General features: G+C 37.3%; 1 protein-coding gene across 4 annotated transcripts in view; it reads right to left on the bottom strand.

Moving 5' to 3' along the window:
- The window catches only part of LOC128027507 (phospholipid-transporting ATPase IA), a 111,613-nt gene extending 104,198 nt beyond the window's left edge, over positions 1-7,415 (bottom strand). For 3 of the 4 annotated variants that reach the window (XM_052615186.1, XM_052615188.1, XM_052615187.1), the window contains exon 1: positions 7,074-7,393. In XM_052615186.1, coding sequence (XP_052471146.1) covers positions 7,074-7,122 — 49 coding nt within the window. In that variant the 5' untranslated portion in view covers positions 7,123-7,393. Of the gene's footprint in view, positions 1-7,073 lie in introns of all 4 variants that reach the window. The other variant, XM_052615189.1, reaches the window with a different exon arrangement.
- Between the last annotated feature and the right edge of the window lie 4,907 nt (positions 7,416-12,322).

Here is a 12,322-nt window from a genome sequence, read left to right as displayed (position 1 = left end):
TTAGAAGCCTAACAAAACTTGTCTTGAATCACTTCAAAGTTGCAAATATTTTTACTGCTAAAAAAGGAAAGCAAGATTTTCTAAATTTAGCTATAATGAGAAAGCACGGTAGGTGGTAATGGTTAAAGTGCCCCTATAATGCAATTTCCAGTATTGCAGGGCTCCAAACTGCGACTAAAACGGTCACATTTGCGACCATAAATATTAAAATGCTAGTGACGTTTTTGCTGAGGTCGCCACTGGCGACTAGGCCTATGTATTTACATGTTACCTCTTAAAAAAAATGCATGTAATGATTGTTTTGCATTCACATCTTTTATGCTCGCGCATTGAGAGAATTCGCATCGAAGTTTTAGTGGGAAAAAGAGTTTTAAACAGTCCTCATCTGCCACGCAGCAGTGCTGACACACACCTGATAAACGCGCGAGAGAGAGAAATTATGGAGACTTGAAGAGAAAGTGCAGAAAAAGAGCGTCTATTTCGTTCATAACTTGAACAAACTACAACAGGTAAAGCTGTCATCTGTGTGGATATTGGCAATATCTTTACCAGTTCTCGTTTATAATCATAAGGCTTCTTCTTAACAAGATCTTAGTGCATGCTGTGTTCTGTTAATGACAAATAAAGCAAAAAGCTTCAAAGGCTCTTTGAAGAACAATCTCTTTCTGACCTTTTCATAATCTGTTATTGTCTTCAAATGTTAAAGGTTCTTTATGAAACCATTTAGACAGGAAAAAAGGTTCTTCTATGGTATCATGAAGCACCTTTATTTTTAAGAGAGTATGACAACATTTACAGGATGCATTGAGGAGGACCCCAAACTATACTCAGAGGCCAAGTGATGCTTATGGTCCATGATATTGGTACAGATGTTGTGTAATAAACAACGCATGACTGTATATTTCAAGTTGGAAAAGACATTTAGCTCCCACTTTAAGAGAACCTTCATTCCCAGGTCATCTACAAGATGGATCAAAATGCTGATAAAGTCAAGAAAAGATGAGACATAAACATGTCAGTATGATTAAAAAGTTAAAATGTAAAATAAATAATTTAAATAAAACACATAAAACATGTTTATTCTGTGGCACCTAAAAAAATCATTTGGCGCCTAAGTTTTTTTCTTATAGGAGCCAATGACTCCTTACTCTATTTTTTTTGTTTGGAGCCCTGTATTGCCTTTCATGCAGTGTGTAATGTTGCTGTACATAAATGTAAAAGACTTGCATAGTTGTAAAGCTGAAAGTGCACAATAAAGTTATTGTCTCCCAAAATAAAGAATTGACTCCGTACAGCCTAGACGAGTCGTTAGTAATTCGAAAACCACTTCTGTGACGAATACACGTCACGGGGTAACACATTTGCATAATGCACGCCTATGTTCTACATTGGCCAGCCGCGAACAACTTGACTCAGCCCACAAACATGTAATTCTACTGATAAATACTTCTTTGGGAGTTCAACACAGGATTCATAAAACGCTTGCTGTTGAAAGATGGATCAGTATCCTGTTTATTTGAAACTGCTTCAATGGATAACAACCTGTAAGATAAATACAGAACTACTGAAACAGGCGTATTGTTTCCGACACCGCTGTACGCCGTAGACCAATCACAACAGACTGGGCCATCTGACCAATCAGACTAGAGCAGGCTCACGAAAAGGAGGGGTTTATAGGGACTGAATCTTTGAACTGCTTCGAACAAATCGTTTGAGAATCATCGGAAAATTAGGTGATATTAAATGCAAATGTTTATCAGTTCATCATATAGCACCAACTCATCTGTGGCTAATGAAAACTTAACACTCCATCTTTCACAATGACTTGCAAACCCATTAAGCAATCACATTTGAGACAACAAACCCTAAAAGTCAGTGATCACAGTATGTGCCCATTTCAAATAGAGTGACAGACAGCTTTCATTGCTCTGAGTGTAAATTGTCAATACGCTGTGGCTATTTCAGGCCTCTCGAATGAGGGATCACTAGAGGTACTGACAGATCGGACACATCCATCTTCAAAAGTGTCAGGGTAAAAATAGCAAACCAGCATCATTGCGAAACACACTGCAGGGCGAGGAAGATGAAACTGCCTGACACCAACTCTACAGCCAATATCTACACAAATGATGGGCAAAGAGGCTAAAGAGGCTGTGTTTCCACATCTTCCGTATGTTTGCATCACTATAAAAAGTTTAATTTTAAAATCTTTACAGCTGGTCAACTGGTCATTCAAATTAGAATGGGAAATTTAATTACTTTTGAATGAAAGATGCTTAACGGTAAAACAATGTGCTGGTTACTTTTCCTTAAAAGGCTGCTGGACCATAAAATGTACTTCACTGTTTTAGAAGGGTGATATGCTTGACTGCTGATCCATCATATAAACTGAGATCAATCATCATCTGAACAATCCCAGATGCTTTAATAATCTAAACCAGTTATATTAACTAATAGTTCCACTGAGAGACAGAGAGAGATAAATTCAGGAGGTTAGACATGATACTCTCTGTACACTGCTAAGCATTACTACGCCAATAAAACTGAAAAAAAGCGGATCCTTCTATGAGCAGCAGATATATTATACTGATAGACGCAGCTTTTTAACACTCCTGTGTGTATCTGTGTAAGCACTCGGCGTCATTGTAGCCAATCAAAGACATATGTGTTGAGAGCGTGAACACAATATCTTTGTTTCACACTGAACAAGTTACTGTTGTGGTGCCTAAATCCACGTGTAGCAGTTTCAATTATTTATTTTAAAAATCAGCCATTTACCGGTGATAAAATTAAAATAATGATCAGTCCATCAGCATCAGCCAAGGATTTTAATATCGTAATCCCTAGTTAAATTGCACATACTGGGTGGATTGGTCCATAAAAAGTTATCTGGAAAGGTCCAACCAAATAAATAAATGTAAAAAATAAAAATAAAAGAATTCCTGAGGTCTTGACTCTTCAGCAGGTCTGTCCCCTCAGTCGGTGCGGGCTTCACTCTGTGATCTTTGCCTTCAATCTGAGAATCGTACCACCTCCGCTTACCAACTGCCACGCAAATAAGGCTGCTTTGGCATCCTCCCCAGCCTGATCTGGCAAGTGCTCTGACATACCCAATGAAAAGAGAAACATGGGGGCTAAGGAGGAGTTGAAGATGGAGTAGGTGGTAGGGTGAAGCTGGGAGATGTTAAGACAGGGTATGAGTGGATTAGGCTGACATTTAGCCAAGGTCCCGCCCTGCCCCGTCACGTTCCAGCCTGATGCACTGCAGTGATTACAAAAAGACAACATATTGTGCCGCACAGCAAGGTCTGTGAAGAAAATAGAACTGGCACGAGGACAAGTAGCAATAAATAATTCATTTCAAAACAGGTCTCTTGCTTTCATTCAGATTGGTACAGTGTGGGTCATGGGCCTGATTGGACATGTAGGATTATTGATCGCTCAATGCTGGGAAGTGCTTGCACTGACGAACAGGATACTTTTCAAACACGGTAAATGTGGCGGCAGGAGGCACGGAGGGCTCCCAAACCAAGGTTAAAACCAGCCAGACACATTTTCAACTGAAAAACAGCAAGATGAGAGCTGGACTGGTTTACTGACAGACTGTATTTGCACAAGCACTTGTGAAAAGAGTCCAATCAGTCCTAGCTAGAACCTCTTAAATTATTAAAGTGAACTGTATTTCATCTTCTTCAAACTAGTGACCACACAAGACTATCACAAACCCAGCATCATACGCTGCATACTCTTTCCCAATCTAATTTCCCCCCATTATCAATAAGTCAATAGTAGAAGGAAGTAAAATTGTTCAAATAGGTTTATATTTCAAGTGGTATACACTATTTCTAGTCAGCTTTTTGACTGCAAAACAAACTCAAACACATGCAAGCAGTCTGATTCTTAACAAGGAAGGTCACTGGAAACATGACATTTTATCCAGGATGCAGACAGACAATCATGAGAGACATAGAGCAAGTCTGATCAATATCCATCAAACTCAGACCAGATGCCCTTACACATCCATATACACACAAAAATAAATAAATAAATAAAAACTAATTAAACAAATACATGCAAGAACGTCTCTGCCATACCCAAATACTGCAGGTGAAGCACATCGGAGGAAGCAATTTGCTGATGCCGATTCATATTCCGTTCACTTCAGTCTTTCCCTTTCAAAGTGCGAGACCACTGACCTGTCTTGGAAGACTGGTTAAAACACGAACCAATAGCATTCGAGCTCAAGCTATGAAGGTACATCTCATTGGCTGGCCCTACTGAATAGACACGCCCCCTCATTGAACAAGTCTGTTTTGTATCTGAACAGACTCTGAGCTTTACCGATCGAGACATTCGTTACGTGGGTCATTCCTGTTATAGTGACTTATGTCTCAATGATTTATTTACTCATTTTCTCTAAAATGAGGCACATATTTAAAAGATATGGCTTAAATTGTATATTTAGGTCTTCTTTATCACTTAAAAAGAGATGATAGACATTATATAAACTGTTTGTATTTTACTCACCTTTTTATTAATATATGCATTAAATTTTGTTATGTCCTCAGTGCAAAGTACCGGTAATCAAACTCCACAAGAAATATAAACCATGAAATGATAAAAAACTCAAAATATGTTTTAATTATGAATAGACTAGGCTAAACTGCCTCTAATCATACATATAAATCATGTGAATATATATTTATATATATATATATATATATATTTTTTTTTTTTTTTTTTTATCATTTTCTTCAATTACCGTGTCCCTGAAGTCATCTACCACCCTGTTTGTACATACTTTCTCGCCTTCCAAAAAACGACTGCAATTTCATTGAGACCATTTACAAGAAGTGACATTTATTTTTCCCACTGGAATTCAACTGTACAAACAGAGTTAAGCTCCAACTCTTTTTTTTATTTTTTGAAATCTTATCCTGCTTGTCCCACCCTTAACGTTCCACCCTGTTAGGCTATATTATGGACAATGTATGTCCTATCAAAAAAATGTAAAAACAAGTCTGACATAGTTATAAAAATGATGTTAATCTGTAGAAGATTAGTGAGCTAAATGTTGATCTCTCAATGAGCTATGGCTACTTTAGCTCAAAATTTTCCGCCACAGGGAATAAATAGTATTTAGTGTATATAGCAAATTTCTGTGTATATTAGAAGTGAAAGTGATAGTCGTGACATTTGCCAAGTATGCAAACCCACACTCGGAATTGGTGCTCTGCATTTAACCCATCCAAGTGCACACACACACACACACACACACACACAGCAGTGAGAAGTGAACAAACACCCAGAGCAGTGGGCAGCTATATATCCAGCGCCCCCGGGAGCAACTGGGGGTTCAGTCATGAGTATTGTGGGTGGAAGAGAGCGCTGTTCATTCACTCCCTCCCACCAACAACTCCTGCCAGCACCGAGACTTGAACCGGCAACCTTCTGGTAACCAGTCCAACTCTCTAACCATTAGGCCACAGTTGCCCCTAACTATTAGCCTAGTGGGTGGTTTTTGTTTTTGTTTAGTTTTTTACTTCCAACTCGAGTTCTCTGTCAGTGACCAGGGAGCTTAAGGGTTCTGCACAGTATCTTATTTATGTGTGTGTGTGTGTGTGTGTGTGTGTGTGTGTGTGTGTGTGTGTACGATACTGTGCAGAATTACTTTTATTATTATAATTGGAAACCATGCAGGACATTGACGGAAAGCTTGTCCACCGTCAGAACCTGTTCATGTTCCACCCTGTTATATTCTGTTCCACCTTGTTATGCTCCTTTCCAACCTGTTAGACAAGTCATTTAAAAAAATTAATTTGACATCATCGTTAAATGTTGGGAACACTTTTGTCTTATTTTGTGAGCTGAGGAGCACTAACAACATATATATATTTTTCAGAAAAAAAAAAAATATTTATCACCCTATTGGTAAAAAAAAAAAGTTACACAAAGTACCTGTTCTTAATAATATAATAATGTCAGTGTGAGTGATCTAATAATAATAAAAGCTCATTATTGTTTAATATTTGATAAAATAGAGGGAATTATATATCTGTGTGTGTGTGTGTGTGTTTTATTGTCATTTGTAGGGTAACTCTTACGATGCATAAACACCATTTCTGAATCAGATTTAGCACATTTAAAAACATGACATAATGAATATGACGATAAGAGTTGTTTGTGAACGACTCTGTGTTTATAACGAATCGGTTGAGTGAACGATTCAGTAATTCAGTTACAATACAAAAAAAAGCAGCACTTAACTCCATCTACTGGCGTAACGTAACCCTACTGGTTTATATACATATAATGACCGGTGCCTAAACACTGCAGAAAGGGTCACAAGAGATTCAAAAGCTTCGAATAACCGAATTTTATTTTTATTTTATTAGTTTAGGACTCAAAAGATTCGAAACACTGAGAAAAATCAAAATTCAATTCACCGCCACCTGCGTTTATTTAAATGCATATGAGTTATTGACATTATGAAGACATTATTATATGACAAGGAGAGAAAGGAAATAGCTCATGATAACAACATAAAAGAACTAACGTTAGTTTGACATATAGGCACATGATAGATCACATGATAGGTCAAAATTGTATCCACTGTAAGTCGCTTTGGATAGCGTCTGCTAAATGCATAAATTAAATTAAATTTAATATATATATATATATATATATATATATATATATATATATATATATATATATATATACATACATACATACATACATACATACATACACACACACACACACACACACAAATACATACATACATACCGTAAGAAGTGAATAAATAATGAAAGCTTGTTACAGTCTAAATATGGAATTAATACATGTGTAAATGTCCTATCGGGAACATTTATGCATCAAATGCTAGGCACTGTCTGAACTGCTACTGTGAAACAACTTTGCGAGCTGGAATCAGACAATGAAGCCCAATGCAATCTGCTTTAAGTGCTCTCGCAACAGTTGTCGATCACGAGAAAGACATGTGCAGATGTAACGGAACTCAAGATGACAGGTACAGTTTGTCACAAATCCGAGCTACAAACGTGTCTTACCTTCAGCACGAGTCCGGAGATCCGACATAGTTCTCTGAACGGGCGGCATATGTCCACCTGTCAAACTTAATGCATAAAACTCCGCGTTGCGTTTCTCTCTTCACCCGTCTAGAGATTTTGAGCGCCGGTGACCGTCACCAAAGTAGCTTTCCTCCACTTCCCGTGACCGGTAACCATTTATTTAGCGTTAGCATTCATGTTGTTGTTGATGAACACCGATAGTTCCGCCCTCATAAGCTCGCTCCAGCATCAGCGCGCGGAGCTGAACGCCAAATCTCCGCAGCATGCGCAAGAATCAAGAAGCGGTTGAAACGCGGAATGTGAACGAGCTCTGCCGCTTCACAAATTTGACCGTACCAACTAAGAGCTTAGAGGGGGGTCTAGTCCCAATATAACACATAGAATCTGGTCGTTCACACTCTAAAAAACATAAATTTCTTATAGAAATAATATTTCTGTAATTTCAAATGAAATCAGATCTCCAGGTATACAAATTATTATTTGTCCTCTGCTAAATAAAAACTAAGCCAAAATATTTTCCCCTAATATGATCTCGGCGTTAAAAAGGTCTGCTGGAGATTCCCTCGCTGCAGTTATTGTTTCGAAGGGGGATTGCATTGCAGAGACAATGACAACCCACTATTTCTTTATTTTAGGCCCTGAAGCAGTCACGACTCTGCAATTGCCTTTCGTTTTACCCTTCAGCCGGAAAACATTATGGCTTTGCTGATATGCTGATTGTTTGCTCTCAGCAATCCACATGTTGATGGATATTATCCATGCCTGTTTCACGTTCCTCTTCTTCAGGCCAACTGCTATTAATATTTTTGATGTTATTATAATTAGACAAATTACTAAAATATAATAAAATCATTTAGATGGTCACCTTTTTTATGGACATATTGACATATTTTCGGCCTTTATTTTGTAACTGGATAAGTCTGAATACTGCACACACATACATTTTTAATGTTATCATAATAGCTTTCATTATATTATATTAATAGTATTAGATATATGAAATTGTAACCCACAAATAATAACATTTTCTGGTTTTCTTTCCCTGCACGGTTGCTCTGCTCCTGAGGTTGCCTAGCAACAGTGACAAGATGCCTGAGTCTTTGATTACGTGCGCGGCGCTTTTATCTTTGAGCACATATCAGTCTAAATAATGACTCATTCTCTCAATACACACACAGACACGCGCGCTCTCATTCACAGACAGATATAAATAGATCAATATTGTTATTTGAATTCTGTCGAACGCATTAATGTCCAGCCTTGTTCTCATCCTCTATCTGTGCTGATCACAAATATTAAGACGAACATCTGGTATAAATGCTGCATATAATATCCTATCTAAAAATGTGTATTAAAACTGTACATTTATATAAATTATATAAAATAAATAATCTAAAAGGAACCCAAATGCAACTTCCCATTTCAAAATTCCTCTTCTTAAATTGATATTTCACCTGAAAATTAAAAGGTGGCCATTATGTAGCCTACTTTAACTCCTAAAATGTTATGTGTTTCTTCAGAAGGCTTGGAATAGAGCATGATCTATATAGGTGACGCCTATTACTTATAATGCTTATGTTTATAATGCTTTTACATCCTTTTCGAGTAAATGAAAAAATAAAAATGAAATGAAAAAAAAAATACTGTTCAATACATCAGAATATCATGACTCATTCATATCTCTTGCATGCACAAAAGTTCAATCCTTTTTGCTACAAAGCAACAGAGTGACATCTCACTCTCCACTTAAAAGGGCAGAGAATCTTCTTCGCTCCAAGCAGTGGTCAGAGGCCATCTCTGTGATAAATGAGCCGGCCGCTCATCAGAACACTTAGGCCACACAAGATCTGCACTGGCTGCAGGCTATGACTGTGATCTACTTATTGACAGATTAGATTCACTGCATGTGGTTGGAACCATGAAATATTCAACAATGCCCTATGCATGTATTTATAAGCAGCATGTCGATTCTTTTGGGAAGAATATTTGCGATTGAGATTATAGATCAGCCGATATGATCAGAAAGACCCCTTAGAATTGTTGGATCTGCTTACAATAGCAGAGGATTCTGGGAAGCTATAACATGGGTAAAAAAAAGACAGTAGGCTTAATAGATATTGCCTGAGGAATATAATTAAAACTATGCATGTTTGTCTGAACATCTTGCACAGGGACATGTATGGGTCCAAAATAGACTGAATAGATAAAATAAAGCAAATAAATATATTTTATGTAATATATACCGTCATTAAATTGCTTATGAGTGCTAGTCAATATTGCTGGAGTCTTGCAGTTAAACTTAAAAAAATGGTACTCTGCTACTGTTAGAGTTATTTCTACATCAAAAATTAGTTTTTTGTTTTTTTTTTGTTGTATAAATTAATTGATTGATGTTGATTTAGTTAGTGCACTTGAGGATACAGATCTGATCTGAACAGTAGAGATTGTTGCAAGTCATTGATCAGTAAAATCAGACTCTGCCCTCTGCTGGAGTACGACTATCAGTGAAACCCTCACATTTTGAATTGCCTGAGAACACCTTTTCAATTATAGTAATATTAAACCATATTTACCACTTCTTTATCAGTCATACAGTCCTCCATTATCCTCTTATAAAGTGCTGATGTATAAACCATATGTATAAATCACCTGAAACACTCTCATGGGATTAAAGCCAAATTAATTCCTTAAGTCACTGTAAACAAAACTGAATTATATTAATCTTCTTTGTTCTTTATATGATGGGATGGTTGGGTCGATAATCTCCATGACTCATGGTGATCACTGACTTAATATTTATGAATCATGCATGAATATTCCTTTCTTGGAGATTATTATTTTCTAAAATGCTTGGTGTGATGGTAGCGATAGCAGTGCAGAGAACAGAGATCAATATAAAAACGGAATTTAAAATAATTAATTCACATAATTGATATATTTTAAGTTTTTAGAAAATGTGCAAAGTGGAATTTCCTTGATTTTAACACTTATTTAAAAATGAAGCTGTTACAATATATCTTGTAAACATATTGTAGGTAATAGTAAATAAAATAAAAGCAGTTTTTCTTTCAAACCATTCTTGTTGAAGTATCCTCCATAAATAAGAGCTCTTAGAAGCTAGATGTATTTTGTCAAGTATACGTTCTTATGTCAGTGTCCTTTGTTGATCCTAGAGCAACATTTCTGTCAAACAATCATATGCCAACCCGGATTCTAACCACAACCAGCCTGACTGGTTCATTAGCTTTGTTGTGTCATGCCAACAAGGATGTTGACCCAGGAATATTAAGAACAGACACGATCAGCCTTGAGCACTGATCACTCACACTGACAATCACAAGCTCTGACGTGACATCATTTAGTGAAAGATCAAACTGAAAAAGCCCTGGAATAAAACAGTCACCGCCGTCTGAGTAGATTGGCATGCGGCTAGAAACAGACGATTTGTTGAACTTCAAAGAGAAATGTAGCCCAATATTCATCAGGCTCAATGGATGCAAACACGCAGGATGATTTGCAGCATCTAAATTATGCAGAGTCTTTGTGTTAAGCCGTTTGGTTCTTCTCATGCTACTGTTTAAAATGCAAAGAGCATCTGATGTGACTGCATGTTTAACTCAGATAACTCCTTTAGGGGAATGACTGAGAGAAGAACTGACAGATCAGCATGATAAGTGAGAAGGCACAAAGACGCCATTGCAAGATGTTTGTCTGGTATATTTGCCATGATTTTGTAATGAAACTGTCATTTTGTGACGCTTCAGAAAAAAATATGGAGTTAAAAAAAACTGTAATTAGCACTTAAAATGAAAATGGTTGAGGAGTGCAGCTTTCTTTCCTGTGTTGTTGTACTTCAGAATGAAAGAGGAAGTTTGGGTGGGATGTTTTGTCTTTGAAAAGTCCTTACATCACAGCCACAGACCATAATTTATTCAGTTGCATACATACACTCCTGTTCAAAAGAATTGTATTTATTACACACACACACACACAAATTGCAGCAACTGTTTACAGCATTGATAATAATAAGAGGAAATATATCTGGCATTTTTGTTTTCTGTAAGAATGCTCACTCAAAAAGATACTTTCTCTAGAACAGACTATGCAAACAGAAAGTGACAGAAACCTGCCTTAAGGCTTAGTTCCAATTAATTTATAATATAGGCCTATTCCATTTCCATCAACTGGGCCGACATGCAATATGACTTCTGCAGGGCCATTGTAGTCACAGAACAGCTGCAGTGCTACCTGCAGCCCCACTGGAGGGCGGATGGGTGCAAATACCAGCCAATGAGAGTTGAACTCCATTTCCCCTCATGCACAAGCACAGTAAGTGGTTGCAAGCAGAGCATGCACAATCCTTTTAGGGGCATGCAGCTGCGGTGCATTGAGAAACTATGCACTGAGAACCACAGCACAGCAGCCAGGTGCATCATGCACTTATGAGGGGGGTGGAGGGGTGAATCATGCTTGTCATATGACACACAGCAGCCACGATAGCACTGCATGATTTATTTATTTTTTCCCAGTTTATTCGAAATTCTTCCAAACCTGTTAAATACAGGGAATATCTTAATTCTTAAATGTGTGTAGCCTAAGTAAATGCGTTTTGCACCTGTATAGATTGTTTTTGATCAATAAATGGTGATGGGCAAAGTAGACAAACAGTAGCCTAATCCATAAAAGGAACCATAATAGTCCAGTAGCCATAGACCCCTGAATTTTTACTTTAGTACCAGATATGGGTGTCATGTCATACACATTTTAATATGACTCTGCATTTAATTTTAATTTAATAACAATATTGTAATTTTACACAGGGTAAAGAACATTGTCAAATCACATTTGTGTTTAGTCTAGCCAGAGTACAGGCACTCACGCACATCTGCACTTTGTTGTTTCTGATGAGAGAATTTGCCAGATAATTCAGTCAGCGATCAAGTGAACAAAACACAGTGTTTCAGCGATTACTCATCTGAACAACTTTGATTGACTATTTAATTGATAAGCTCAACAGAATCGTGTGTGATTGGTTATAATGCAGCACTGTACAAATGCGTCTGTCTCTGGCTCAGCGCCAGCCAGATTTTAATTTGGCTGATGATGTGCAGCACTGAACGATCTAATCACACCGGTGTAATTGTATCAAATATAAAAAAAATATTATTCAGCTTTTTTTGTCATTTGGAGCCGCCATTCAAAATCTATTTGGCATCTGAGGGCGCACG

This window comes from Carassius gibelio, chromosome A14 (assembly GCF_023724105.1).
Source record: "Carassius gibelio isolate Cgi1373 ecotype wild population from Czech Republic chromosome A14, carGib1.2-hapl.c, whole genome shotgun sequence".
Classification (NCBI taxonomy): Eukaryota; Metazoa; Chordata; class Actinopteri; order Cypriniformes; family Cyprinidae; genus Carassius; species Carassius gibelio.
The sequence above is the reverse complement of the archived record's forward strand: the minus strand, read 5'-3'. Positions and strand labels throughout refer to the sequence as shown.